The sequence below is a fragment of the Girardinichthys multiradiatus genome, chromosome 22, assembly GCF_021462225.1.
Source record: "Girardinichthys multiradiatus isolate DD_20200921_A chromosome 22, DD_fGirMul_XY1, whole genome shotgun sequence".
Lineage (NCBI taxonomy): Eukaryota > Metazoa > Chordata > Actinopteri > Cyprinodontiformes > Goodeidae > Girardinichthys > Girardinichthys multiradiatus.
The window spans coordinates 39,768,273-39,793,146 of NC_061814.1; the positions used below are offsets into that span (position 1 = coordinate 39,768,273).

A 24,874-nucleotide genomic window follows, 5' to 3' on the forward strand; every position below is an offset into this window, starting at 1 on the left:
ACCAAACTTCAGAAAATGAAAAATGTTTAGATCATTTCATTCTAAATATCTCTCTGCCCAAACCCTAACCTTGTTTGAATTGTGTTGAGGAGGAGTTGTCCGGGCGACGACGAAGTTTGAAGAAAGCTCTGTGAACAAAGGGTAACCTCCGTAGCTGTGTCTGCCAACCAACTGCACATTACCGTAACCACGGTGATGCAGGGCCGTTGTCCTTCCTTCAGACTCGGCTTGTAGAGACAGCTCTCTACTGGGGACTTCACTGGAACACAGTTTGCTTCTGCAGGCCTCAGAGAGAGAAAGTCAAGCCAGGCTTGTACCTTAATTCCCGTTCATGAATGAATCTACCGGAGACAGTGATTCATTTGTACTTATCTTAGTGCATATGATCGATGATCGTATGACACTCTCGGATCCAGTTGAAGAGTTTATGTCTTTTTGCCAGCAAAGAGACATTAGCGCCTATCCGATATACAGCCAGTGGCATCATGGGAAGTCCGCTGCAAACCCCCCCCCCCCACACACACACACACACGTTTTCAACGCCTGTATCTGGACAGTTTGTTGCCCTGCACTCACCTGTAAGTAAGCACTGACAATAAAAGAAGGAGGTTTCTCACTGATCCTACTCTGCTCTCTCTGTACTTGTCTGCCTCTGGTCCATCACAAAAATACAGCGCTATGACAGTGTACTGTATGTCTCTACAGCCTTGGCACACTGATTTTGGGGAGTTTGGGGTATTAAGCTCAGTCAGGTAGGATGGACATAGTAGTTAGTGAGTAATTGTATAAATTATTTCCAGAGATGTTCAATTGGATTTAGGTCTGGGCTCTGGCTGTGCCACTCAAGGACATTCACAGACTCTTCTGAAGCTGCTGCTTTGCCATTTCGGCTGTGTGCTTCGGGTAATTGTCATTTTAGAAGATGAATCGTCTCCTTAGACTGAGGTCAAGAGGAAGCTAGAGCAGGTTTCTTTCTATATTTGGCTGCTTTAATCTTACCCTCTATGCAGACTAGTCACCCAGTTCCTGCTGGAGAAAATTGTCTCCACACCATGTGCTGCCACCACCGTTCTTAGCAGTAGGGATGAAGTTAGCAAGTTGGCCTTGTCTAATCTGATGTGACTATTCCCCAAAGAGCAGTAAAATCGATATTTTTCTTGCTTTTTACTTATTTACTTCCAACACCCACTTTATGACACTAATATAATTTTTGTTCCAAATATGACTCTTGGAAAACACCAGCTTAGAGGGAGCTTTAAAATAAATTGTCTCTAATTTCAGTTAAATAATTTTACACACATTTCTTTATCTAACCTTTAATTATAGCCACACATATTGGGACCTTCCAAAATTGCTGCAAAATAAATGTAAATGGAACAATTTTAAAATTTATGTTTCCTTTTATAAATTGATCAGTGACCCCCAATAAGTAATATGTTTTCTTGGATAATTTTCTTGGACAGTAAATATAATGTGAAAAAGGTCAATTTCCCTTTGCCACTCTTTGAAATAAGAAAAAAAAAGGACATGCATTTCATGTATGGCAGATGTGTGTTGATCATAATAAAGCAGGACATGGTTGACAAAAAAGTGCTTGCTCTCTTGAACTTCCTCATATCTACAGCCAGAGCAGTAATTTACAACTGGAATTGGAATAATTTAGAACTGAAACAACTGGAACTGTGACAAGTAAGGCATCTTATTTTGTGTGGGGTTCAATTCCAGCTTAAAGTTTTGGACTGCAGTACTGAATATATTATTAATCCTGTATTGTTTCGTGTTTTGTTTTTTTTTTTCTTTTTCCAGAGCTGCCTCTGTAATCTGTCTCTTCAGGGGATTAGCCCTGAGACTGTCTGGGGCAACCTCATCAGCAGAGTTCACCCGGTAAGCTTTTCTGCACATATAAATCATCACTGTTTAATTTATATTTATTTTTTCCTGGGATTATATAAACCCCGGAGTCAGAGCCAGTAAATCCCTGTATCATGCTTGTCATACTTGATCTATTTTGTATAATTAAGAGATAACATGGTTCTTTATTGTGATAAAGTGTCGTGTCTTTTTTTTAGCCAGCTTCAAAAGGCCACGATGCAGAAGATTTGATTGAGAGTGATAATCACCAGTGCTCAACTGACGAACCCCAAAAAAACAGTGGTATAAAAGTCCTGTTTAAGTATGAATGACCCTCATGCAATATACAGGATTTAGCTTATACCAATGTAGCAACCATGGTTGTACCAGTGTACAAACCATTACGGTGTCCTTCAAATCTATTCATACCACTTTTTCACATATTGCTACATTACAACCACAATCTTCAGTTATTTTACTGATATTTTGTGAAATAGAAAAAAATTCTTGCACCATTTCCGCTTTTTTGTTTTTACAAATAAAAAACTAAAAAGTGTGGCAATAATATGTTGTTAAAAACTAACCCTATATATCAGCCTGGACACACTTTCCCCAGTGTGAAACACGGTGGTGGCAGCATAATGTTGTGGGGATGCATATCTTTAGCAGGGACATGGAAGCTGGTCAGAGTTGATGGCAAAATCCTAAGAGCTAAATACTGGGTCATTCTGAAAAATTAACTTAGAGGCTGAAATAGACAGCTTTAAAAGAAAGATGCAGAGCTTTACCTTCTAGCAAGACAATGACCTGTAAAGCTAAAGCCAGACTTACAAAAATATGGTTTAAATCAAAGCATATATATATATATATATATATATATATATATATATACAGGGGTTGGACAATGAAACTGAAACACCTGGTTTTAGACCACAGTAATTTATTAGTATGGTGTAGGGCCTCCTTTTGCAGCCAATACAGCGTCAATTCGTCTTGGGAATGACATATACAAGTCCTGCACAGTGGTCAGAGGGATTTTAAGCCATTCTTCTTGCAGGATAGTGGCCAGGTCACTACGTGATACTGGTGGAGGAAAACGTTTCCTGACTCGCTCCTCCAAAACACCCCAAAGTGGCTCAATCATATTTAGATCTGGTGACTGTGCAGGCCACGGGAGATGTTCAACTTCACTTTCATGTTCATCAAACCAATCTTTCACCAGTCTTGCTGTGTGTATTGATGCATTGTCATCCTGATACACGGCACCGCCTTCAGGATACAATATTTGAACCATTGGATGCGCATGGTCTTCAAGAATGGTTCAGTAGTCCTTGGCAGCGATGCGCCCATCTAGCACAAGTATTGGGCCAAGGGAATGCCATGATATGGCAGCTCAAACCATCACTGATCCACCCCCATGCTTCACTCTAGGCATGCAACAGTCTGGGTGGTACGCTTCTTTGGGGCTTCTCCACACTGTAACTCTCCCGGATGTGGGGAAAACATTAAAGGTGGACTCATCAGAGAACAATACATGTTTCACATTGTCCACAGCCCAAGATTTGCGTTCCTTGCACCATTGAAACCGACGTTTGGCATTGGCATGAGTGACCAAAGGTTTGGCTATAGCAGCCCGGCCGTGTATATTAACCCTGTGGAGCTCCCGACAGACAGTTCTGGTGGAAACAGGAGAGTTGAGGTGCACATTTAATTCTGCCGTGATTTGGGCAGCCGTGGTTTTATGTTTTTTGGATACAGTCCGGGTTAGCACCCAAACATCCCTTTCAGACAGCTTCTTCTTGCGTCCACAGTTAATCCTGTTGGATGTGGTCCGTCCTTCTTGGTGGTATGCTGACATTACCCTGGATACCGTGGCTCTTGATACATCACAAAGACTTGCTGTCTTGGTCACAGATGAGCCAGCAAGACGTGCACCAACAATTTGTCCTCTTTTGAACTCTGGTATGTTACCCATAATGTTGTGTGCATTTCAATATTTTGAGCAAAACTTTGCTCTTACCCTGCTAATTGAACCTTCACACTCTGCTCTTACTGGTGCAATGTGCAATCAATAAAGACTGGCTACCAGGTTGGTCCAATTTAGCCATGAAACCTCCCACACTAAAATGACAGGTGTTTCAGTTTCATTGTCCAACCCCTGTATATATATACTGAGTGTGGAGCGGACCAACCCGGACTCCTTAGTAATCGTCGTTGGCGACTTTAACAAAGGTAATCTCACCCACGAACTCCCCAAATATAGACAGTTTATAAAATGTCCGACCAGAGAGGACAACATTCTGGATCACTGTTACACCACCATCAGAGACGCTCATCACGCCGTCCCACGTGCTGCACTGGGCCAATCCGACCACATCATGGTCCACCTGATTCCTGCATACAGGCAGAAACTAAAGCTCTGCAAACCTGTTGTGAGGACGACAAGGAAGTGGAGCAGTGAGGCTGTGGAGAATCTCCAGGCATGTTTAGGCTGTACAGACTGGGATGTGTTCAGGACTACTACCAACAGTCTGGACGAGTACACAGAGGCTGTGACTTTCTACATCAGCTTCTGTGAGGACAGCTGTGTACCATCATGCACCAGGGTGAGTTACAACAACGACAAACCCTGGTTCACAGCTAAACTCAGAAGGTTAAGACTGGATAAGGAAGAGGCCTTCAGGAGTGGGGACAAAGACATATACAGAGAGGCTAAGTACAAGTTTGGCAAGGCAGTGAAAGAGGCCAAACGACTGTACTCTGAGAAGCTCCAAAACCAGTTCTCAGCCAACGACTCTTCGTCTGTCTGGAAAGGGCTCAAGCAAATCACCAACTACAAGCCGAAAGCCCCCCACTCCATCAACGACCGACGCCTCGCCAACGACCTGAACGAGTTCTACTGCCGCTTTGAAAGACAAAGGGAGAGTCCTGCAACCAACCCCACGACGCCCCCCAACAGCTGCAGGCACAATCCACCACCCCCACCTCCCCAACCTCAAGAGGGGCCTTGGCACCTCCAACCCCCACCCCGAAGTTCCCCACCACCAGCCCCCTACCCACGCCGAGGACGGCTCTTTCCATCCAGGAGAGGGACGTCAACAAACTCTTCAGGAGAGAGAACCCCCGGAAAGCTGCTGGTCCGGATTCTGTCTCACCAGCCAGCCTGAAGCACTGTGCTGATCAGCTGATCAGCTCCAGTCTTCACAGACATTTTTAACACCTCACTGGAGACATGTCATGTGCCAGCCTGCTTCAAGTCCTCCACCATCGTCCCTGTTCCCAAGAAGCCAAGGACCACAGGGCTTAATGACTTCAGACCCGTCGCCCTGACCTCTGTGGTGATGAAGTCCTTTGAGCGCCTTGTGCTCTCACACCTAAAAGACATCACCGACCCCCTCCTGGACCCCCTGCAGTTTGCCTACAGAGCCAACAGGTCTGTAGATGATGCAGTCAACCTAGCCCTTCACTTCATCCTCCGGCACCTGGACTCCACAGGAACCTATGCCAGGATCCTGTTTGTGGATTTCAGCTCTGCCTTCAACACCATCGTCCCAGCTCTGCTCCAGGAGAAGCTCTCCCAGCTGAGTGTGCCCGACTCCACCTGCAGGTGGATCACTGACTTCATGTCTGACAGGAAGCAGCGCGTGAGGCTGGGGAAGCACGTCTCTGACTCCCTGACCATCAGCACCGGTTCCCCCCAAGGCTGTGTTCTCTCTCCTCTGCTCTTCTCCCTGTACACCAACAGCTGCACCTCCAGTCACCAGTCTGTCAAGCTTCTGAAGTTTGCGGACGACACCACCCTGATCGGACTCATCTCTGATGGTGACGAGTCCACGTACAGATGGGAGGTGGACCATCTGTTGGACTGGTGCAGCCAGAACAATCTTGAGCTCAACGCTCTAAAGACAGTGGAGATGGTTGTGGACTTCAGGCAGAACCCAGCCCCACCTGCCCCCATCACCCTCTGTGACTCCACAATTGACACTGTGGAATCTTTCCGCTTCCTGGGAACCATCATCTCCCAGGATCTCAAGTGGGAGCCAAACATCAGCTCCCTCATCAAGAAAGCCCAGCAGAGGATGTTCTTCCTGCGGCAGCTGAAGAAATTCAACCTGCCAAAGACTATGATGGTGCACTTCTACACAGCCATCATTGAGTCCATCCTCACCTCCTCCATTACCATCTGGTACGCCGCTGCTACAGCCAAGGATAAGGGCAGGCTGCAGCGTGTCATTCGGTCTGCTGAGAAGGTGATTGGCTGCAGTCTACTGTCGCTCCAGGAACTGTACACCTCCAGGACCCTGAAGCGGGCAGGGAAGATTCTGGCTGATCCCTCCCACCCCGGTCACAGACTTTTTGAGACTCTCCCCTCTGGCAGGAGGCTGCGGTCCATCCGGACCAAAACCTCACGCCACAAGAACAGTTTTTTCCCATCTGCCACCAGCCTGGTTAACAAAGCCCAGAAACCACCCTGACACTCTCCCTTTCCCCCACACACCCTTTTTTTGCTGACAGGACACCTGTAACTTGTAACTCTATGCGTTACATTAACGCTCAGCTTGGACTCCTGCTTTACTTGCACTGCCATACTTGCACAATGATCACCTGCACTGTTGTATTGCTCTTGCATCTTATACTGCTCTATATTTACTCTCACTCACTTAAAACTGTGCACATATATTTATATTATATTGTAGATATGTTTATACTGTTTAATTTGTACTGTATTGCACCGACTACGCCAAAACAAATTCCTTGTATGTCCAAAAACGTACTTGGCAATAAAGCTTTTCTGATTCTGATTCTGATTCTATATATATCTGTTTGAATGGCCCAGTCAAAGTCCAGACCTAAATCCAAATAGGCTAGAAAATTGAAGTTCACTGATGTTTTCTGTCCATTCTGATTGAGTTTAAGCTGTTTTGCAAGGAAGAATGAGCTTTCTACCTGTGCAAAGCTAGTAGAGACATACCCCAAAAATATTAATAATAATTAGTAATTGCAGCAAAAAGTGGTTCTACAAAGTGCTCACACAGAGGGCTGGAGACAAATGGAGTTCAGACGAAAATTCAGAATGAAAGACTCACCTTCACTGCCTCCACCTTCCAATGACTCTTCTGTGCGTCTCCCGGCCTTACAGTCAGCATCCTGTCTGCCTTATTCTACATCCAATCACCTTCCGATGCCTTGCTTCATCCTCATCTTGTCAGCTGAGCTCATCCCTCCTCCACCCCACCTCCACCATCTTCGTTCCCATCTCCTCCCACGTTCCTCGCTCCCTGGCCGCCAATTCACCACCAGTATCGTATCGGGGGGAAGACATCTCTAAATCTAAACCTTACAAAAGTTCATATTAGTTCATGTCATTCTCAGCATTCATGTCTTCCTCCCAGGTCAGAGCGCCAAAGAAATAACCATGTTTCACATTATTAAAACTTTTCTAATTGCCATCCCTTTTCTTTGTGAGTCTTTTCAGATTGAAATGCATGCCACACAAATCTTTATCTATAAAAAAAAATATTTATTTACTTATCAATTATATGCTACTTCATGTCAGTCTATCAAATACAATTCAATGAAGTTGTGGTAAGGTGATGAAATGTTAAAAAGTTTGAGGGATATGAAAAGTTTTTTAAATCACTGTATACACTACATTTATATCAGTGCTTGTTAGCAATTTAAGCACAGTGAGAAATTTACTACTTCATATCTTGCCTGTGGATACATTATTGTGTGTAGTTTATAGGTTCATTTCCCTGAGTGTTAACATTACAAAACACTTTGTAATTAAACAGTGTGTATTGCATGAGACAATATCACTGATATTGTGTCTGGGATTGTTGTAACCACGTATAGGCTTTGTGCCCATGGCCACTGAGAGCCGACTGGCTCCTGTGCCTGGCCCTGTTCCCCACAGCTATCCAGTCAACATGGAACTCCAGCTCCCAGAGGCCTTCATTTCCACTGCCACACACTTCACCCCCATCATCCTGACCAATGAAAGGGAGATGGAGGAGCAGGAGAGCCAGCATCTAGGAACTGTCACTATAGGGTAGGACATCAAAATACAGTACATGAGTATAATCATGATAATCTAATACAATAGGGTGCATGTATAACCTTCACTTTATATTAACATTTGTTGCAATACTCATTACAAATCCATAAGGACAGAAAGGACAAACTAACAAGATCACAACATGCTTCCTAACTTAGGTAAGTTGTCTCTTTTACAGGACAGCACACAGACTGACAAGGAACAGTGCTCATGATATGGAATGCTGCCTAGATGCCCCTCAACATCAGCATCAATCACCTTCCAAAGCCAATCGACATTCACAAAAGCTGACTGACTGTCACACAGTCATGAGCACTTCTTCCAAAACATCCAGCTCGATACCTGAGGACTCTCCTTCAGTTCTCTCTGACGTTTCCCTCTTTGAAGTCTCTCTTCCCAGCCTCTCCTCCCCCTTATCCACTAACCTCAACAGCTGTGGCATTTTCAACAATTACCTCTTTTGGCAGGATCCCATGACAGAATGTCTTTCTTTGGTGCCCGTCAAGGTCAGAGCTCCTAAGTCTCTAAATAGGTTGGATATAACCCCCTCTTTGATCCCACAGTCTTTGAGAGGGCTGATAACAGGTCAGATGAGCAATGGGGGTCTGTTTATTGACCCTGTGAGCGGTACTGTGAGGTCTGGGACTCAGGATCTATTTTATTTAAGTGGTAGCTCCGACAGCTCCCTGGATCATGCTTCACATCAAGCGTGCTGTGGACAGACAGACACTAAAACACAAGGTGAAAAGGAGGCTCTCTTCAGAGATCAACCTGCCCTGCAGGACGTGATTGACCTGCTCAAAGGACAGTTTTCAACTACTGGATGCTTAGACAATGGCTGTCAAGACATAATCATGGGTATGTATACTTGGAAAGTGCAACACAATCCTTTTATATAGGGAGAAAAACAACTTAAAATATCTGTGCATTGTTGCTGATTGAAATTGTTGTTTTCTTGAAAAGTATAGAGTGTAGTAATACGGAGCTGTCAACACGCCCTGGCCTCCTTGAAGAGATAGATGTAAAGATACCCTCAAAACCTCAAAATACATTTTTACAAAATAACTTATTGGCTCATTTAAAAACTCCTATAAAATAAATGTAACTAAATCTCTTTGATCATTTTACTTCGGCATTCTACATCTCTTGGGTATAAATATGAGGTTGGGTACTCATAGCCAGTCTTCAAAAAAGGAAAAACATTCAAATAATGCAGATGTTACAAGCAGAGAGCCACTTGAACTTGTTGAACTTAATCCTACAGGGAACCTGGGAGGTGTGCTGAAGAGAAGAGAGCATTAGTAAGAACTCAAGATTCTGGGCAATTGTGCAAAACAATGTGCAAAGAGGAAAAAGTCAACACATGGCAAAAATGTGGCTGTATGGAATATTAAAAGTAGAAATGACAATTTCTACTTTTAATACTGGCGATTTTTGCCCACCGAATAGGCAGATATTTATTTTAATTTCTCATCAAGAAATTATGCTACTTTAATAAATGACTAATTTATTTTACAGCTTCAACCAGATTCAACCAACATTAATTCAGAATATGCCTTTTGATAGTTAACATATCTTCAGATGCATAACATTATCACTGGCATGGGCAAGCTGATTGGTCTGCGGTTATGCAGTCCATAAACTACAAACTGTGACTTAAAGTAAATTCTGACACCTTTCTTTCAAAACTAGCTTTAACATCTTCAGCAATTTTAGCCACAGAAGTTCATCTATTGAACAGGACCTTATGACCCAGCCTGAATTCCTCAGGTGCATTAGTGACCCTATGGAGGGTTTACTACCATTTTTGAGCACTGCAGACTGGGAACACCCCACAAGAGTTGTAGTTTTAGTGTGCCTTCGTAATTTAACCCCAGTTATAGTCACTCAAATCTTTATACTTGTCCAATTTTGATGCTTGTCACACATTAACGTTGAGGTCAAGATGTCCATCTGCTTATAAATATATCCCACACACCTCTCCAAGTAATATTATGTTATACCTGATTGGTGTATACCTGTAGTTTTCGAAAAAAGTAACAGTCCATTGTTTCTGTTACCCTTATGTCCCTTTAAGATCACTTACCTTTGAACTGAGTTTGAAGGAACCTCTTCTTGAACTCTTTGAACATTTTTATGTGAAGATAATCTTGTTTTTATTTATTTTTCCCAGGGAAGTACCTTTTCACTCTGAAGGGACTCCAGTGCCAGCAGTTTGCCAGTGTTGTGAAGAAAAGATTCTGTGATTTGCATTGGGAAGATGACTTGCTGGGTGTGTTACATTGCCTGGTGAACTACAGCTGTTCAACACTGTGAGCAGATCTTTTCTTTGATTATCTTTTAACAGTTAAATACTTGGCTGCTCATATGAGCAGGGCCGGTGCCTGTTTGCTTTATTCTTGCTGCTCTCCTCTGCTCTGTTGTCTTAGTAGATTTCGATATGAGTAATTAATTCTTAGGCATAAATAAGTCATTTATCAAAAGGCATTTGACCTCCTGCCACATATATTCTATTTTCCGGTGGCAGAATCTGTTAAGAGGATAACTATTTACTGTGCCCTACTCAAATCTGGCCTTAAGAGAAGAGATGCCGGAAGAAGGCATTTGTTGGCCTCAGAAGTCAGGTTTGCAGTTTGCCATAAGCCATGTAGGGCACATAGCTAATATGTGGAAGAAGATGCTCTGCTCAGATGAAGCCAAACTTCAAACCGGGCCAGGCCGAGCACAACCCGCCAGCCACCCCAAGGCAGGTACAAGGCGTGCTCCACCGCTCCATCCACCCGACAACAATCGCAGCCCGGCACTAGGCCGGGGCCCAGAGTCACAGAAGGAAACATTGGAGGACGTCCACCACAGCACGCCAAAGAATGGGGACCTTGCCAACCCCACACCCAAACTCCAGAGGCGCTCAAGCATGCCGGCTGCAAACACTCCCGCACAGCATATGCTGCCGCACCAACCAGGCCAGCCAGCCCCTCCACCAAGGCGAAGCCACATCCCAATCACCGCAAGAAAAATATTTGGGGAAGAGGGTCAGCCAGCGCCCGGGCAGACTCCAGCAGGCACCCCCGTTCGCCGAGTTCTAATAAAGGAGGGAGGCACAGGCGCGTTTACCGGGCCCCGAGAGCCGACCAAAAACCAGGACCAACACCCCTGCCCCCCAAGGAACTGCCCATACCCTCATACCCTGATCTCCAGCCCCGACACCCAGTCCCCCGCCCATAGTGCATGGATGTAATTGTCAGGCATATTGCCTGTACACTGTAAGCAAGTATTAGATGGTGCAAAACCCATCCTGAAGACCTGTTGGTCTGTATATTGTACTCTAAGAAGGATTTTATATTGTATTAATGTATTAATTGTAAACTGGGGTTAGTCATTTTAAAAGTTCTTAAACATATATGAGACGAGAATGTTTGCTCGTTATTGGGCCTAAATTTATTTTTTATTATAGATTTAATTTGTTGATATGTCAGTCAGTCATTTTCTACCACTTATTCCATAGTGGGTTGCGGGGAAGCTGGTGCCTATCTCCAGCAGTCTATGGGCGAGAGGCGGGGTACACCCTGGACAGGTCGCCAGTCCATCACAGGGCAACACACGAACAGCCATGCAAACACGCATTAATACACCTAAGGACAATTTAGAGTGACCAATCAACCTAACAGGCATGTCTTTGGACTGTGGAAGGAAGCCGGAGTACCCGGTGAGAACCCACGCATGCACGGGGAGAACATGCAAACTCCATGCAGAAAGATCCCCAGCCGGCAATTGAACCCAGGACCTTGTTGCTGCAAGGCAACAGTGCTTTGTTGATATGTATTCAACAAAATGTATTATTGTCCATCCCATATTGTATAATTAATCTGTTAAATTAGATGAACTGAAATCCTTTCAATATATGTTCCAGGTTTTCAATTCCTTTCCTCCTCCAATCTGGGAAGTTTATCATATTATTTTTTTGTAGGATGTCAGGGTTGTTCCAGGTGGTTGTACGTCTGGATGGGATTAGTGAGGGCCCTGTCATTTTTAGATACTCCCACCATGCTGAGAGAGGAGCTGATATTGAGGCTTTTAAAGCAAACATGTCGTTTTATATTTGAGCTACTAAATGGTAGGTCTGAAATTTCAATATTATTGCATGATGTCTGTTCCTCATCTAGCTAGGGTTCATCCAGAGGACAGTGTTTAAACCATTTTGAGATGTATTATAGCCTATTAGCTATGAAGTAATGGTGAAAGTTAGGCAGATCTAGTCCTCTTTTATCTCCGGTCTTCTGTAGCATTTGTAAGCTAATACGCAAAGATACGTAAATAAATTTAGTGATGGAGGAGTCCAGAGATCTAAACCAGTCAGATAATGGTTTATTTTGGATAACTGAGAATAAATAATTGATTTTTGGCAAGACTATCATTTTTATTGAAGCAACCTTGCCCATGAGTGATATGGGTAGAGATTTCCATCTAGCAAAATCATCTTCCACTTTTTTTTTTTTAAACGCGGGATATGGTTTAGTTTTGTTAAATTTGCTAATCTAGGAGAAACATCGTCTCTTGGCTCGTCGTTTTCCGCTTTATCCGGGACCGAGTTGCGGGGGCAGCAGACTCAGCAGAGATGCCCAGACGTCCCTCTCCCCAGGCACCTCCTCCAGCTCCTCCGGGGGGAGCCCAAGGCGTTCCCAGGCCAGCCGGAGAGACATAGTACCTCCAGCGTGTCCTGGGCCGTCCCCAGGGCCTCCTACCAGTGGGACGTGCCTGGAACACCTCCCGAGGAGGCGTCCAGGAGGCATGCGGTATAGATGCTCGAGACACCTCAACAGGCAAACCAGACCCCCTCCGGCCCTTGGCTGCATCTAGAAATCCTGTCCATAAAAGTTATGAACAGGACCGGTGACAAAGGGCAACCCTGCCGGAGTTCAACATGCACCGGGAACCGATCCAACTTAGTGCCGGCAATGTGGACCAAACTCCTGCTCCGCTTGTACAGAGACCGGACTTCAGGTACTCAGGGTGGATCTCATCAACCCCAAGTCCACAGCCTCTGTTTCCACCAGGGAATGCGTGATGGCAGGATTGAGGAGATCCTTGAAGTACTCCTTCCACCGCCCGATAATGTCCCCAGTCAAGGTCAGCAGCCTCCCACCCCCACTGTAAACAGGCGCCAACCAACTGCACATTACCGTAACCACGGTGATGCGGGGCTGTTGTCCTTCCTTCAGATTCTCAGTGTCTCTGCAGGGAACTCTCTGGAGCACAGTTTGCTTCTGAAGGCCTCAGAGAGAAAGTAAAGCTATGCTTATACCTTGATTTCCCTTTTATGAATGAATACCGGATTCTTTCAACAGTAATTCATCAGTACTTAACTTGTGCATATGATCGCATGATCTTATGACACCCTTGGATCCAGTTTGAAGAGTTTATGTCTTTTTGCCAGCAAAGAGACATTAGCGTGCTGTTCCCCCCTATCCAGTCCCTCTGGAGGCCGTGTGGAAGAGGCAGGATGCAGCAAGAGTGGTGCTTTTATTTGGACAGTAATGTCACAGGAAATCCGCAGTTACCCTGTTTCCTGGCTGTGCCGGAAGTAGGTCAGTGCAATTTATTTTGAAAGTTCCAGGAAAGTGTACTGGCCTTTCACGTTGTAAACATAGCTGTGGTCCCAACACCGGAATCTAGTCAAAGCTCTCCCGGAGGTGGGAGTTGGGGTGGGTTTGCTTGTTGCCCACCAGCTCAGCCGTCTTGTGTTGGGGTTTACCCCAGTGGATGACAGGGTGGCATCCCTGCGCCTTCGGGGTGGGGACAGGTCTCTGACTGTTGTTTCGGCCTACGGGCCGGGGGGTATTGGGGAGTCCCAGGCCTTCTTGGCGTCCCTGTCGGGGTTGCTGGATAGTGCCACTCCCAGGGACGCCATTATTCTGCTGGGGGACTTCAACGCCCACATGGGAAAGGACAGTGACACCTGGAGAGGCGTGATCGGGAGGAATGGTCTCCCCGATCTGAATCCGAGTGGTGTTTTGTTATTGGACTTCTGTGCTAGTCATGGATTGTCCATAATGAACACCATGTTCAAACATAAGGGTTTCCATCAGTGCACTTGGCACCAGGACAGGAGAAACATTAATACTTTAAGTCTTCTCCTGGTTTTAACTGGAGAGTAATGTTGGCAGAATTTATATTTGGCGGAAGTTTGCCATTTTCCTCGGTTTCCTGCAACATTCTGTTGAATATTGGAGCTAAAATATTCCATAATTTTTGCAGAACTCTGTTGGAAATCCATCTGGTTCTGGAGCCTTTTTAGTGGACATGCTTTTGATGGCTTCCTTGATTTCAGCTGATGCCAGTGGTAAGTCCAGGGCCACCGCTTGATTATCTGTCAATTTAGAAAGTGTTACTTTATCCAGAAATTAATCAATGTCATTATCTGACGGGTCTATCTGTGGTGAGTATAAAGCTTTGTAAAAATCTTTGAAAGTGCCATTTATTCTTTCAGGATCATAAACTGTATTGCCTGTCGAGTCTATATAAGCAAATGTAGTTGTCTTTTATTTATTTTTAGCTAGTTAGCTAAAACGCTACTTGATTTATTGCCATTTTCAAAGTCTTTTTACTAAGAATTGGGTGTTTTCGTCAATAATTTCTGTCATGATTTAATTTCTGTGACTGGAAGTGACACAACCACGAGGACCAAAACAGCGTTTTAACAGTTTATTTAGAAACACTGGCTGAAATGAATCAGAGCTCGGACTGGCTCTGCTGAAGGAATCTGGATTGCCACTGAAAAAGGAGAGGGGTTGCTGAGGCTCCAGGGAAGAAATGGCGAATAGAGCAGAGAGGTTCTGAGGCTGACTTACGGATGACGAGGCTGGAGACTTGCTGGGGAAAAATAAGTCTTTTCCACAGTGGCTGAGGTTGGCAGAGAGTGAGGAACGGAGAGGTGAGATTCTTCAGTTCCTGCTGTTTGTTTCTTGGGTAGCTCCGCTGTGTTCGGGTAGGCAGTGTTGGAGAGTGGACAGGCAGGTGAGCGAGAGTCAGGTGTTCCCAAGAGGAGGCTCTTGAGCAGCTGGGCTGGAGGTTGGAGTGAAATGGAGACTCACGGCTGGATCGACCGGGCTTGGGTTCAGATGCTCGTCTGAGCATGACACGAAGAAAACAGGAACTCAGGAATCCAAAACTGTCTCCACAGAATCAGATCTGCAAGGCACGGTAAAACAAGGCGATCAGAAAAGTTTCAGGAGAACTGCAGAGCTGCAGATCATGGTCAGTTTACCACACTGGTGGAGACAATGAGCTGATGCCTCTGTCCAGGTTCCAGCTCCTTATGAAGCCCAGCTGATTACACTCAGATGAGAAACACCTGTATGGCAGCACCTGCCAGTCCCACCCTGAGCAGAGGGAAAAACACACAGCCACCGTGGATCTGACAATTTCATTTAATTCTAGTTTTGCTTTACATAGTTTACCCAGCATTCCCTCTTCCTGGAGAGCTTCTAATAATTTAATTGTTTCTTCTAATTCCTGAATACATTTGTTTTCAGTGTATTTTACCTCTCATTACTGCTTACCCTGCCTCCCAGAGAACAGGTGTTGATGTCCCAGGGAGGTTGTTACACTCCAAATATGAAGTTCAATCTTCTTTAAAATTTTTAATAAAATCTTCACGTAATAAGCCTCCATCTTTTGCTTTGTGAGTTTTTTTTCCTATTTACTAGAGTTAAAGAGACAGGAGCATGATTGCTGACGGCTGTACGATGTATCACAGTGTCTGAAATGTAAGTCAACGAGCTGTAGAAGACTTTTTATCATAGGTACTCTTGAACAGTGAGTGATGGAATCTAAAACAAAAATCCAGAAAATCACATTGTGGGATTTTTAAGTAATTAATTAGCATTTAATTGTATGACATAAGTATTTGATCACCTAACAACCAGGAAGAATCCCGGTTCTCACAGGCCTGTTAGTTCTTCTTTAAGTTCTCCTGTTCTCCGCTTATTACCTGTATTAACTGCACCTGTTTGAACTCAATATCTGTATAAAAGGCACCTTTACACGCACTAAACCAAACAAACTCCAACCTCTACATAGTGGCCAAGACCAGAGAGCTGTGTAAGGACATCAGGGATAAAATAGTAGACCTGCACAAGGCTGGGATGGGCTACAGGAAAAATAGACAAGCAGCTTGTACTTGTTTTCAAAACATTCATCCACATAGCTCTCCAGGCTGTCCAAGGTTTCCTCGTCCAGTTTGTTTTATTGTGAAAAGTGGTTAGTATTTTAAAATTTTTTATGGCTTGTTTTACTTGAGTTTGTTGTGTTTGTTTGTTTACTAGTATACCGCCATATTACTTACGCACAGCAGATCTCAGCCGCTCATCACCTTCCTTCACCAATTGTTAATCTTTAAAGAGCAGAATGGTAAAAAAGGCATTATTTTCTGCATATTAAGCACTTTTACTTAAGAATTACCATTGAATTTAAAAGGTTTACCATAGATGTTTGCATAATTCTATCAAAGTAAAACAAAATAGTTAGATAACATTATAAATTCAAATTTCAATATGTTTTATAACAGCAGTATAACTAACTGGTTGTTTTATGTTTTAAAGATATGGTGGTGATTTTATTTTCATGAGCAGATGTACCCTGACAATAAAAACACAACTGGGTAAGAAATGCAAAGTTTATGACTGGAATAATTCTGCTTTGGTTGTATTTGGGTTGATGACATCACAAGAAGCACTAGAATCAAGCCAATCATCTTCAGTGTATTCATTCATAGCAATAACAAGCATTTAAAGAGGTTTTGACATAGTATGCAAGTAACGCAAGCACTAAACTCAACAGGCTAAATTGTCACTATGGTAACAGCGGAGTGGTTTGTAACATGGAGCAAAATTTCACTCCACACTGGAGACACACATAAACCACTGCTTCCTTTTGTCACTAATATGCTTCGAATAAGCCCTTGGCAATTGGCAGAACTTAAGCGTATGAATGCAGACAAACGTGATATGTGATAGACAAACAGGGAGATTAGCCTCTCAGTTCCCTCAGACTCCTTTTTATCCATCGTTGCCATGATCTTGTGCTCAGGGCAGCATGCTAAGAGACTCTTTAATCTGCTGTGTTAAGGAGATATAACAGCTTTGCAGGGAGATGGACATGCTTTTCCTCTGGCTGTAGGCTGGTTCACAAGACTCAGCTGTGGAGGGATATTTTCTGTGATTTTTCCAGCTCTTTTTTATGAGTCGACAAGGATGACATTTTGATAAGCTGCAGGATGGTTGCAGTGATATATGTTGCCTGTCTTCTTGGAGTTGTTTCAGATCCGTATTTTACGGATTAACATGCTTTAATTCCTCCTTAAAACATTTATGCTCAGTGCTTGATCTTTGAACATCCTATTGATCTTTTTGTTAGTCTTTCAACACTACTAAATGAATATCATTTTGTAATATTTGTTTAATCATTAATGATTATCAATTCACTAATTTCCACCATGCGCTGTATGTTATCTGCCTCCTGAAGCACCCCATGCCGAGATTGTAATGAGTACTCTCCATCAAAGGCTGTGAAAAGGGCAGCCTTCACTACCGCTGCCTGCAGAGGGAAGACAGAAGTTTGCCTGCGCAGCTGTCTCGATCTGAATGGGAACATTCACACATCTCGCCCTGTTGCTGTTGGAGTATGGGAGGGAACAGAGGCCCTGACTTTCTGTGGGGAAGATGGGAAAGCACTTGATGGTGCTGAAATAAGATTGGAGAAAAGCTGGCACTGGATAAGTCAAGGTAGGAAACTCACTTATTACACACATTTAACTGGTTTGGATTATAATGCAGGTATCTGTTTCAACATTTCAATTTTGGATGCATTTGTGAGGTAATAAGATTTGTTATTACATATTCTAATTAATATCTTATTAAAAAAGTCCAGATATATTTTTGCATTATCTGTCAGTTTATGAATCTGAAAGCATTCAGTATGCTAAATAATGACAGCAATTACGACAATAAAATAGAGTACATAATTTTACAATTAAAATCAACCTACTGTCTTGAAAAGGTATAAAACAGTTTTATAAGATTTTTATAACCAATTAACTAGTATTTTATTCCTGTATTTTACAAATGCACTTGTGCCTACTTGCATTCATTACCGCATTGTTGATCAAAGTAAAGATATTTAAGCATTAATGTTATTTTTCATTTTCAAAATGAAATATCTTATCAAGTTTTATTGTTGTTTAATCTTCATATTTATAAGTTCAACATAAAAAACCAAGACAGTTGTTCAAATACGGATTATATTTACCACTAAAACTTTGTCTATTTGAAAGTTTTTTTGTTTGTTCAGTTGTTAAAACAAGAGTAATAAATCCTTGAATGTTTGCATGTTCACTCTTCTGCTGTAGTCACTCAATGTTCTTTATTACGTTTTTGTTTGTTTTTATATTTCCTGTGTTGGAATTATGATTATTAATAAATTAATATTTATCAAGAATTATAATTAACAATCATAATTTGACAAAATTAATTTCTTAACCAAAATCCTCGTTTATGAATCAAAGACCAGAGATGTCTTCTGGTGTTGTAACTGTGGCTCAACGCCTCTGATAATTACAACCGTTAAATACTCAGTAATAATTGATAACTATTACCAGAGATGTCACTGTTTAATCAACTGTTTCTACCAAAACGTGTGAAACTTTAACCTTATTTTGACTGATGAATCACTCTTACACAAAATAAACACAAAACGCCTTCTCTTTATCTATGTGAATATTTATTAAATAACAGCCTGATTCAATCCACTCTTCCGATTTAATAATCTTCACCTACTCAAACATGCAAAGTTCTACACAAAAAGGGGGTAAAATATCTACCTAAACAAAATAAAGCAAAACAGCAGTGAGTGCGTATGGAATCAACCAGCAGTTATGGCCAAAGTGATAATATGACAAGGGAATATGGTGTTGAACGAAGCTTTGGGAGCGCAGCCCGCCAGAAAGTGTAGCTCAGTGAGATGCACAGTCATAAAACATCCCCCAACTCTGGGCAGGGTGAGCACACAAAGAGTTATAAAACTTTTGGCAGCATGCTAGTAAGCAGTTAAGTTGAAGACAAAGAAAATGGTGAATTTCCTCATGAGGTTATTATAACAGTTCAGTTTCACAGCGCACCTGCGCACAGGTGTTTGCACGGTAAAGACACACTTGCGAGACACAGCGGTCTCCAAAAGTACCAGCAAGTTTCAAAACGATGGCATGCACATACAATTCAGAACACATTAGACTCTAAATGGCGACTCTAATCGCACTAAAATGTCCTACTCTATCCTGCCCACGCTATCCTTAATAAAGAAATAAAAATAAAAAAGGATGGGTTTTACTTTGTTGAAGTCTTCCTTCTGAGCAGAGGGAGAGAGGAGGAAAGGGGGAAGTTGGAAGTTAACGTGCGTCCACAGTTAACTTCGGGAAGAGCGGTCAATCTTTGTCCTTTGTCCTCCTTGGCGAAAAGAAAAAATATGATCTGACCGTCAGCAGTCGACTAGAACCAAGCAAGGAGGGAAAGTTGCGTCTCCTTGAAACTCTGTGGTTTTGGTTATGTGTTAAACTCACGTCTTCGATCGGCAAAGTGAAATTTCTGGCCTTCTCATTCCAGAAACCTCGTTCATGATTTTTTGTTGGCCAAGGAAGGAGAATAAATGAAAACCACTTGGGACTCTTCTCCAGAAATGCGCTTCAGTTGCTGGTCTGGCTTCCAGCGTGAAAAGCAAAGCTTCTTTCAAATTTTCCTCCCTATATTCCCTCCTTGCTTGGTTCTAGTCGACTGCTGTGATGTAATAAATATTCACATAGATAAGAGAAGGCGTTTTGTGTTTATTTTGTGCAAGAGTGATTTGTCAGTCAAAATAAGGTTAAAAGTTCCCCACGTTTCGGTAGAAACGGTTGATTAAACAGTGACATCTCTGGTAATAGTTATCAATTATTACTGAGTATTTAACGGTTGTAATTATCAGAGGCGTTGAGCCACAGTTACAACACCAGAAGACATCCCTGGTCTTTGATTCATAAACGAGGATTTTGGTTAAGAAATTCATTTTGTCAAATTATGATTGTTAATTATAATTCTTGATAAATATTAATTAATCGATAATCATAATTCCAACACCTGTTAGAGAGCAAAGATGTGAACTGCAGTACCATTGATCAATTGCCTAAACCTGCTTGTTCTTACCCAGGCGAGAGGTGCGGGACACCATATAGAGGCCAACATATAAGACAAGTACCCTTTACCCTCAAATTGCCTAAATTTTGAATCTCCAACCAACCTAACGTTCAGGTTTTTTGACTGGGAAGTTAATTTTAAGTACCAGAGAATACCCCCACATCCACTGGGAAAAAAATACCAACTCCACGCAGAAAGGCCTCCCCTAGAATGTGAACCCAGGATTTTCTAATTATGCAAACAATTTGTCCACTGTGAAGCCAACTGAAAACACTGATAAGCAATGGCATTGCTCAACTTTCAACAAAAATGAAAATTTTTTAACACATTTTCAGCATTGTCCAAGGTGCATGAAGAAGGACAATAATCTGGTGACATGAGATCTCAGCAACACTTGTACTGGGAAATCCACTTTATTAACAGACCAACACATTTTGTCATGTGGCTTTCATCAGGGTCATCACAAAATAAATTGCTTACGTTTAAATGAAAAAGGTGTAGAGCAGAAAAAAAATTTAAACAACCATACACACACATACTCTTAAAAGTGACTTAAATTAACAAGAGATTTATAAAGAGCTACTGATGTTAACATAAAAACTTAAACAGAGGGTAAAGATTTCAGACAACTTTAATAATTCATAAATTTGAAGGCAACTTTAAGGGTGGATCTAGCATATTTTCTCTTACATGCCACGAAAGAGAGAAACATTAATTTGGTTTTATTTTTCTTAGCTTTAAAATTTGGTTTATTAAATTAAATCCCATACACTAGTTCTCTGTTTTCATGTTCAATTTGCTACAATCACCTGGGCAGATCATGCTTGGATTCCTTTTTAGAGGATCATTTTCAAAAGGGGATCTTCCCAAAAATGGTATGACTAAAATGGTAAAGCGGGTTCATGAGTGGCTTGATGAGCCTTAAATGTTGCAACATATCCTTCTAGACAGTGAGATTAAAACTCTGATTGCAGAGTGTAACAAAGAGTACAAAATAATTCATAACATCCATTCATGGTTGTTTGTCTTGAGGTTTTTAGGGGTTTTGGAGGTTTTCTGTGCCAAAAAGAATCAGTGCTGCTTTTAGATTTGAAACCCTTCTGTGATGTTTTGGGAAATCTCGCTTTCAAAGTCTGCTGACATCAAGCTGTTCTTCAGCTTTTAGCACATTCATAAGGGTCCAAGCCATGCTCACAAACTCGCAACAGAGTTTTTTTGGGGGAACTAATTCTTGGCCAATGACATTCAGCAACATTTCTGTAGTTTCTTTGCTGTTAAAATATGCTAGAAAATCTTGACTACAAGAAAGATCTATAAAAGGTATTTAGAACAAAACCGTTAGTGATAGAACTAGTGGTTAGTTGCTTGAAAACAAATTTTTGTAAACAGTAGGTGCATTGTGCTGCCATGACAGGGTTAGCAACAAATACCCCCAGCACCACTCTGGGGTATCTCACTGTGTTTGTTGCACAAATCCAGTCGTTCTTGTTGTTTTCCATGTGATTCTGACCCCCTCTTCTCTCCTTTGCTCCTCTCCTCTCTTCTCATCTCCTGTCTCTCTTTCCCTGCTATTGCCTTTTTGGTCTGTTTACAATTCGAGGTGGGAAGACAAACAGTTTAGAGTCTGGGGTTATGGAGGCAGGAGGTCATTCAGTGGGTGGCAGCGATGAAAGCCCCTATGAAGCTGAGTTTCTGTCAGGGAGAGAGGAAGATCTGATGGGAACCCACGATGAACTGATGAGTCCTGACTGCTCGGAGGACATGGAGGACAGTGACTCGCTGGTGTCGGAGCGTCTCCTTTCACCCACATCCAGAACAGCCTGCATAGGCCTCAGCTTCAGCCCAGCCTGGTCTCTGGCTCTGTTTGGAGAAGATTGTTTTGGTCAGGAGGTGATTGAGTATGCATTGAATCTGGGAAAGCACACAGGATCGCCGGGCCTGGAAGTGAAAGTGCAGGTGGGTAAATGCTGCTGGCAGTGAGTCATCTTTGACCTTATCTTAGTTTGTCTGAGCAAACAGCAGACTGCATGATTTATTTATTACATATACCAACTTGCTGAGATGTATTATAAAACAGGGTTTAATACATTGCATTTTGCATTGGCAAAGATACATATATAAAGACACAAAACATGTCAATGTTTTAAAATGTTAAACTAGATTTTTAGCCATAAAATAGGGTTGGGCATTATTCATTTTAAAATTCCTTTAAGCCGTCCTTGACCAATGCAGAGGTATACAGTATTATAGTAAAGTTTTTGACTTTTCTTTAGATATTTAACAACACTTTATCAAAGTAGCATCAAAAGAACAGTTTTTTAACTGAAAGAACATCACAGAATAATCCGTTCTCTTACAGTAACTTTTAAGAATCAACATGTCACACCTAAATGTTTTTTGTCATAAATCAGCATACCGGTATTTTGGCCACTACCAGTCAGAGCAGATGGGGGAGCAGGTTGAAAACTTTCCAACTGAACATTTATTCCAAAGATGTGCTCCTGGCAAATGGAAAGTGGGGGTTTATTTCCAAAATCTCCCTGATTCTAAGAATTTTCATTAGTTACAATTTTTTTCTTCCATTACATCACCCACCAACAGCTGCTCAGTCATGAAAGAAAATTGTAATCACAAATATTTAAACCCATTATTCACTCAGTTGAAGAAACGAATTGCCACAAACATGAAGTTTCCCCTCTAAATAACAGGCAAAATATCTATTCAAATGTGGTATGTTTATATAAATAACTCAAATAAAATCTGTAATTTTGATTTACTTCAACAGTTTCTGGAAAATAAACTATTAAACTGATAAAAACAAATTACACAATATTCAAACATCAAATATTCAATTATTTTCAAAATGCATCAATTAAAGATGAAGTATGCAAAGATGACATATTAATAACTCAACTGACTGATAAAAATAGTTAATAGGTTATTCAACCAAAGTTTGCTCACATTTAATGCAGCTACTAAAAGATCCTATAGATTTATATTTTGGCAAAATATGCTGCATAAATTCCAGTCACTTTCTGCATTCAACTGCGTTCAACTTTAAGTTTTCAGGTGGCTGCACAGATTTGTTGTGTTGCCAAGTGGTAACACAACAAAGCTGTTTGTTACCAGATTTGTTGTGTTACCAAATCTTACACATTTTGGGTTTTTGCAAGTGGTGGTTTTTTCGCCCCTTCCTTTTTCCATAACTTTGAGGTTTTGGTGCTCGACTTTTTCCAAATATGAAAACATGTTTTCTACCCTAGACGATCTCCAACCATGCCTCAATTCAAACTCACCAGGAGAAGGTTTTACCACTTCCCCTCATCTCCTGCAAACTTTATTGGACTAATTCTAAATTCCTGGGGGGGCTAAACATTAGTGAGTGTTTTATCATCTTTGGGGAAAGGCCTTTCTTATTTCCAGATACAAACTTCTTGACTTTTAATCTCTTCTTCATATGTTTTCAGTTTAACAGGACTGTGTTTGGTTCTGATTTGTTGTATTAATATTTGGTGCATTTTAAATTGGTTTAAATTGGTATTTCATGTCATTCTTCTTGAAACGTTTGTTTTGAGAAGTGCTCTAGGAATAAAGCTTTACTTAATTGTGCAACACAGCAAGAATGGCAGCAGAACAAGAGTAAACAGGAAGGCCTGCCTTCAAACAGAAACAAATATAATGCATTTAAACTTATCTTTGCATGACTGAAAATATTGAATGCCCTTTTATTTTACTTTCACATATTGAAGTTTCATTCAGTCCATTTACCCAGTCAGGTTATTTTATCAAATACGGGTTTTATTTTTCTATTCTCAAAGAAAAAAGGGGTCACGGTCAGGCTTTAGGGTAAATAGAATGGTAACGTGGGGGACTTGAAGATAATTGGCATATTATCCCATTCTAACTGGATCTGAATATTAATGTGTTGAGCTTAGCCCTTGGCAGAGGAAGTTATCATTTGCAAAGGAATATTAATGAATAACCTTTGTGTTTTCCCACTTTGTTGGAACTACTGCTCTTTCAGACAGTTTGTGTTGGAGTTGATAGAGCACCTTAATAGCTGTCCGATACTGCTACTTCTACTACTCGCTCATTACACTTCAAAAGAACTGTTGCCATGGTGAGCACAGAGAAAAAAACATGCTACCCTATACACGATGGAAAACACCCGACGGCCTCTTCCAGTGGAAGGCATGTGGTGTCATTCCTGTTATTCTCTGTGTTTTCCTTTGAGCAGGAAGTGCAGCAGCAGCTGGTAATTGAGACGAGGAATCTGAAGAAAACCAGAAGTTTTTATCAAAAGCTGAAGAATCAACAAGAGAGAAAAAACAAAGGTTTGTGTGCTCATTTTTATAAATTATATAAGATTCTTTTTTTGGTGTTTCCAGTCTGAATACATACATATTTATACATGTGCTGAATCCTTAAGGTCCTGAAAGCAAACTGATGCTCTCAAAACTCAAGTCACAGCTTGAAGAACTCAGATCCAAGGTGGCCTTTTTGGATTGTGTGAAGAAATACCTTGAGGTACTACCTGCTTCCAATGACATTTCTTTCCCAAGCAAATGAAAAATTGTAAAAGAACTTTAAATATGTTTTGAATTTTAGATTGCTTAAAGTAGCTGCCCTTTGCTGTGGGGACTGAAATATGAACCTTTGGCAGTCTCTGAGAAGTTATTTCAAGATTTTTTAGAAAACCATTTCAGGTGACCTCATGAAGCTCATGGAGAGAATGCTAAGAAAG

General features: G+C 41.8%; 1 protein-coding gene across 6 annotated transcripts in view; it reads left to right on the forward strand.

Moving 5' to 3' along the window:
* Positions 1 to 24,874, forward strand: part of LOC124859066 (kinase non-catalytic C-lobe domain-containing protein 1) — a 91,393-nt gene that overhangs the window by 38,617 nt on the left and 27,902 nt on the right. For all 6 annotated transcript variants that reach the window (XR_007036005.1, XR_007036004.1, XM_047351555.1 and 3 more), the window contains 9 exons: positions 1,807 to 1,884; positions 2,070 to 2,154; positions 7,708 to 7,903; positions 8,088 to 8,767; positions 10,083 to 10,221; positions 17,432 to 17,691; positions 21,731 to 22,086; positions 24,368 to 24,464; positions 24,560 to 24,657. Coding sequence is in view for 4 of the 6 variants with exons in the window: in XM_047351555.1 (XP_047207511.1) it covers positions 1,807 to 1,884; positions 2,070 to 2,154; positions 7,708 to 7,903; positions 8,088 to 8,767; positions 10,083 to 10,221; positions 17,432 to 17,691; positions 21,731 to 22,086; positions 24,368 to 24,464; positions 24,560 to 24,657 (1,989 nt within the window). In the remaining 2 variants the exon portion in view is untranslated. The remainder of the gene's footprint in view (positions 1 to 1,806; positions 1,885 to 2,069; positions 2,155 to 7,707; positions 7,904 to 8,087; positions 8,768 to 10,082; positions 10,222 to 17,431; positions 17,692 to 21,730; positions 22,087 to 24,367; positions 24,465 to 24,559; positions 24,658 to 24,874) is intronic.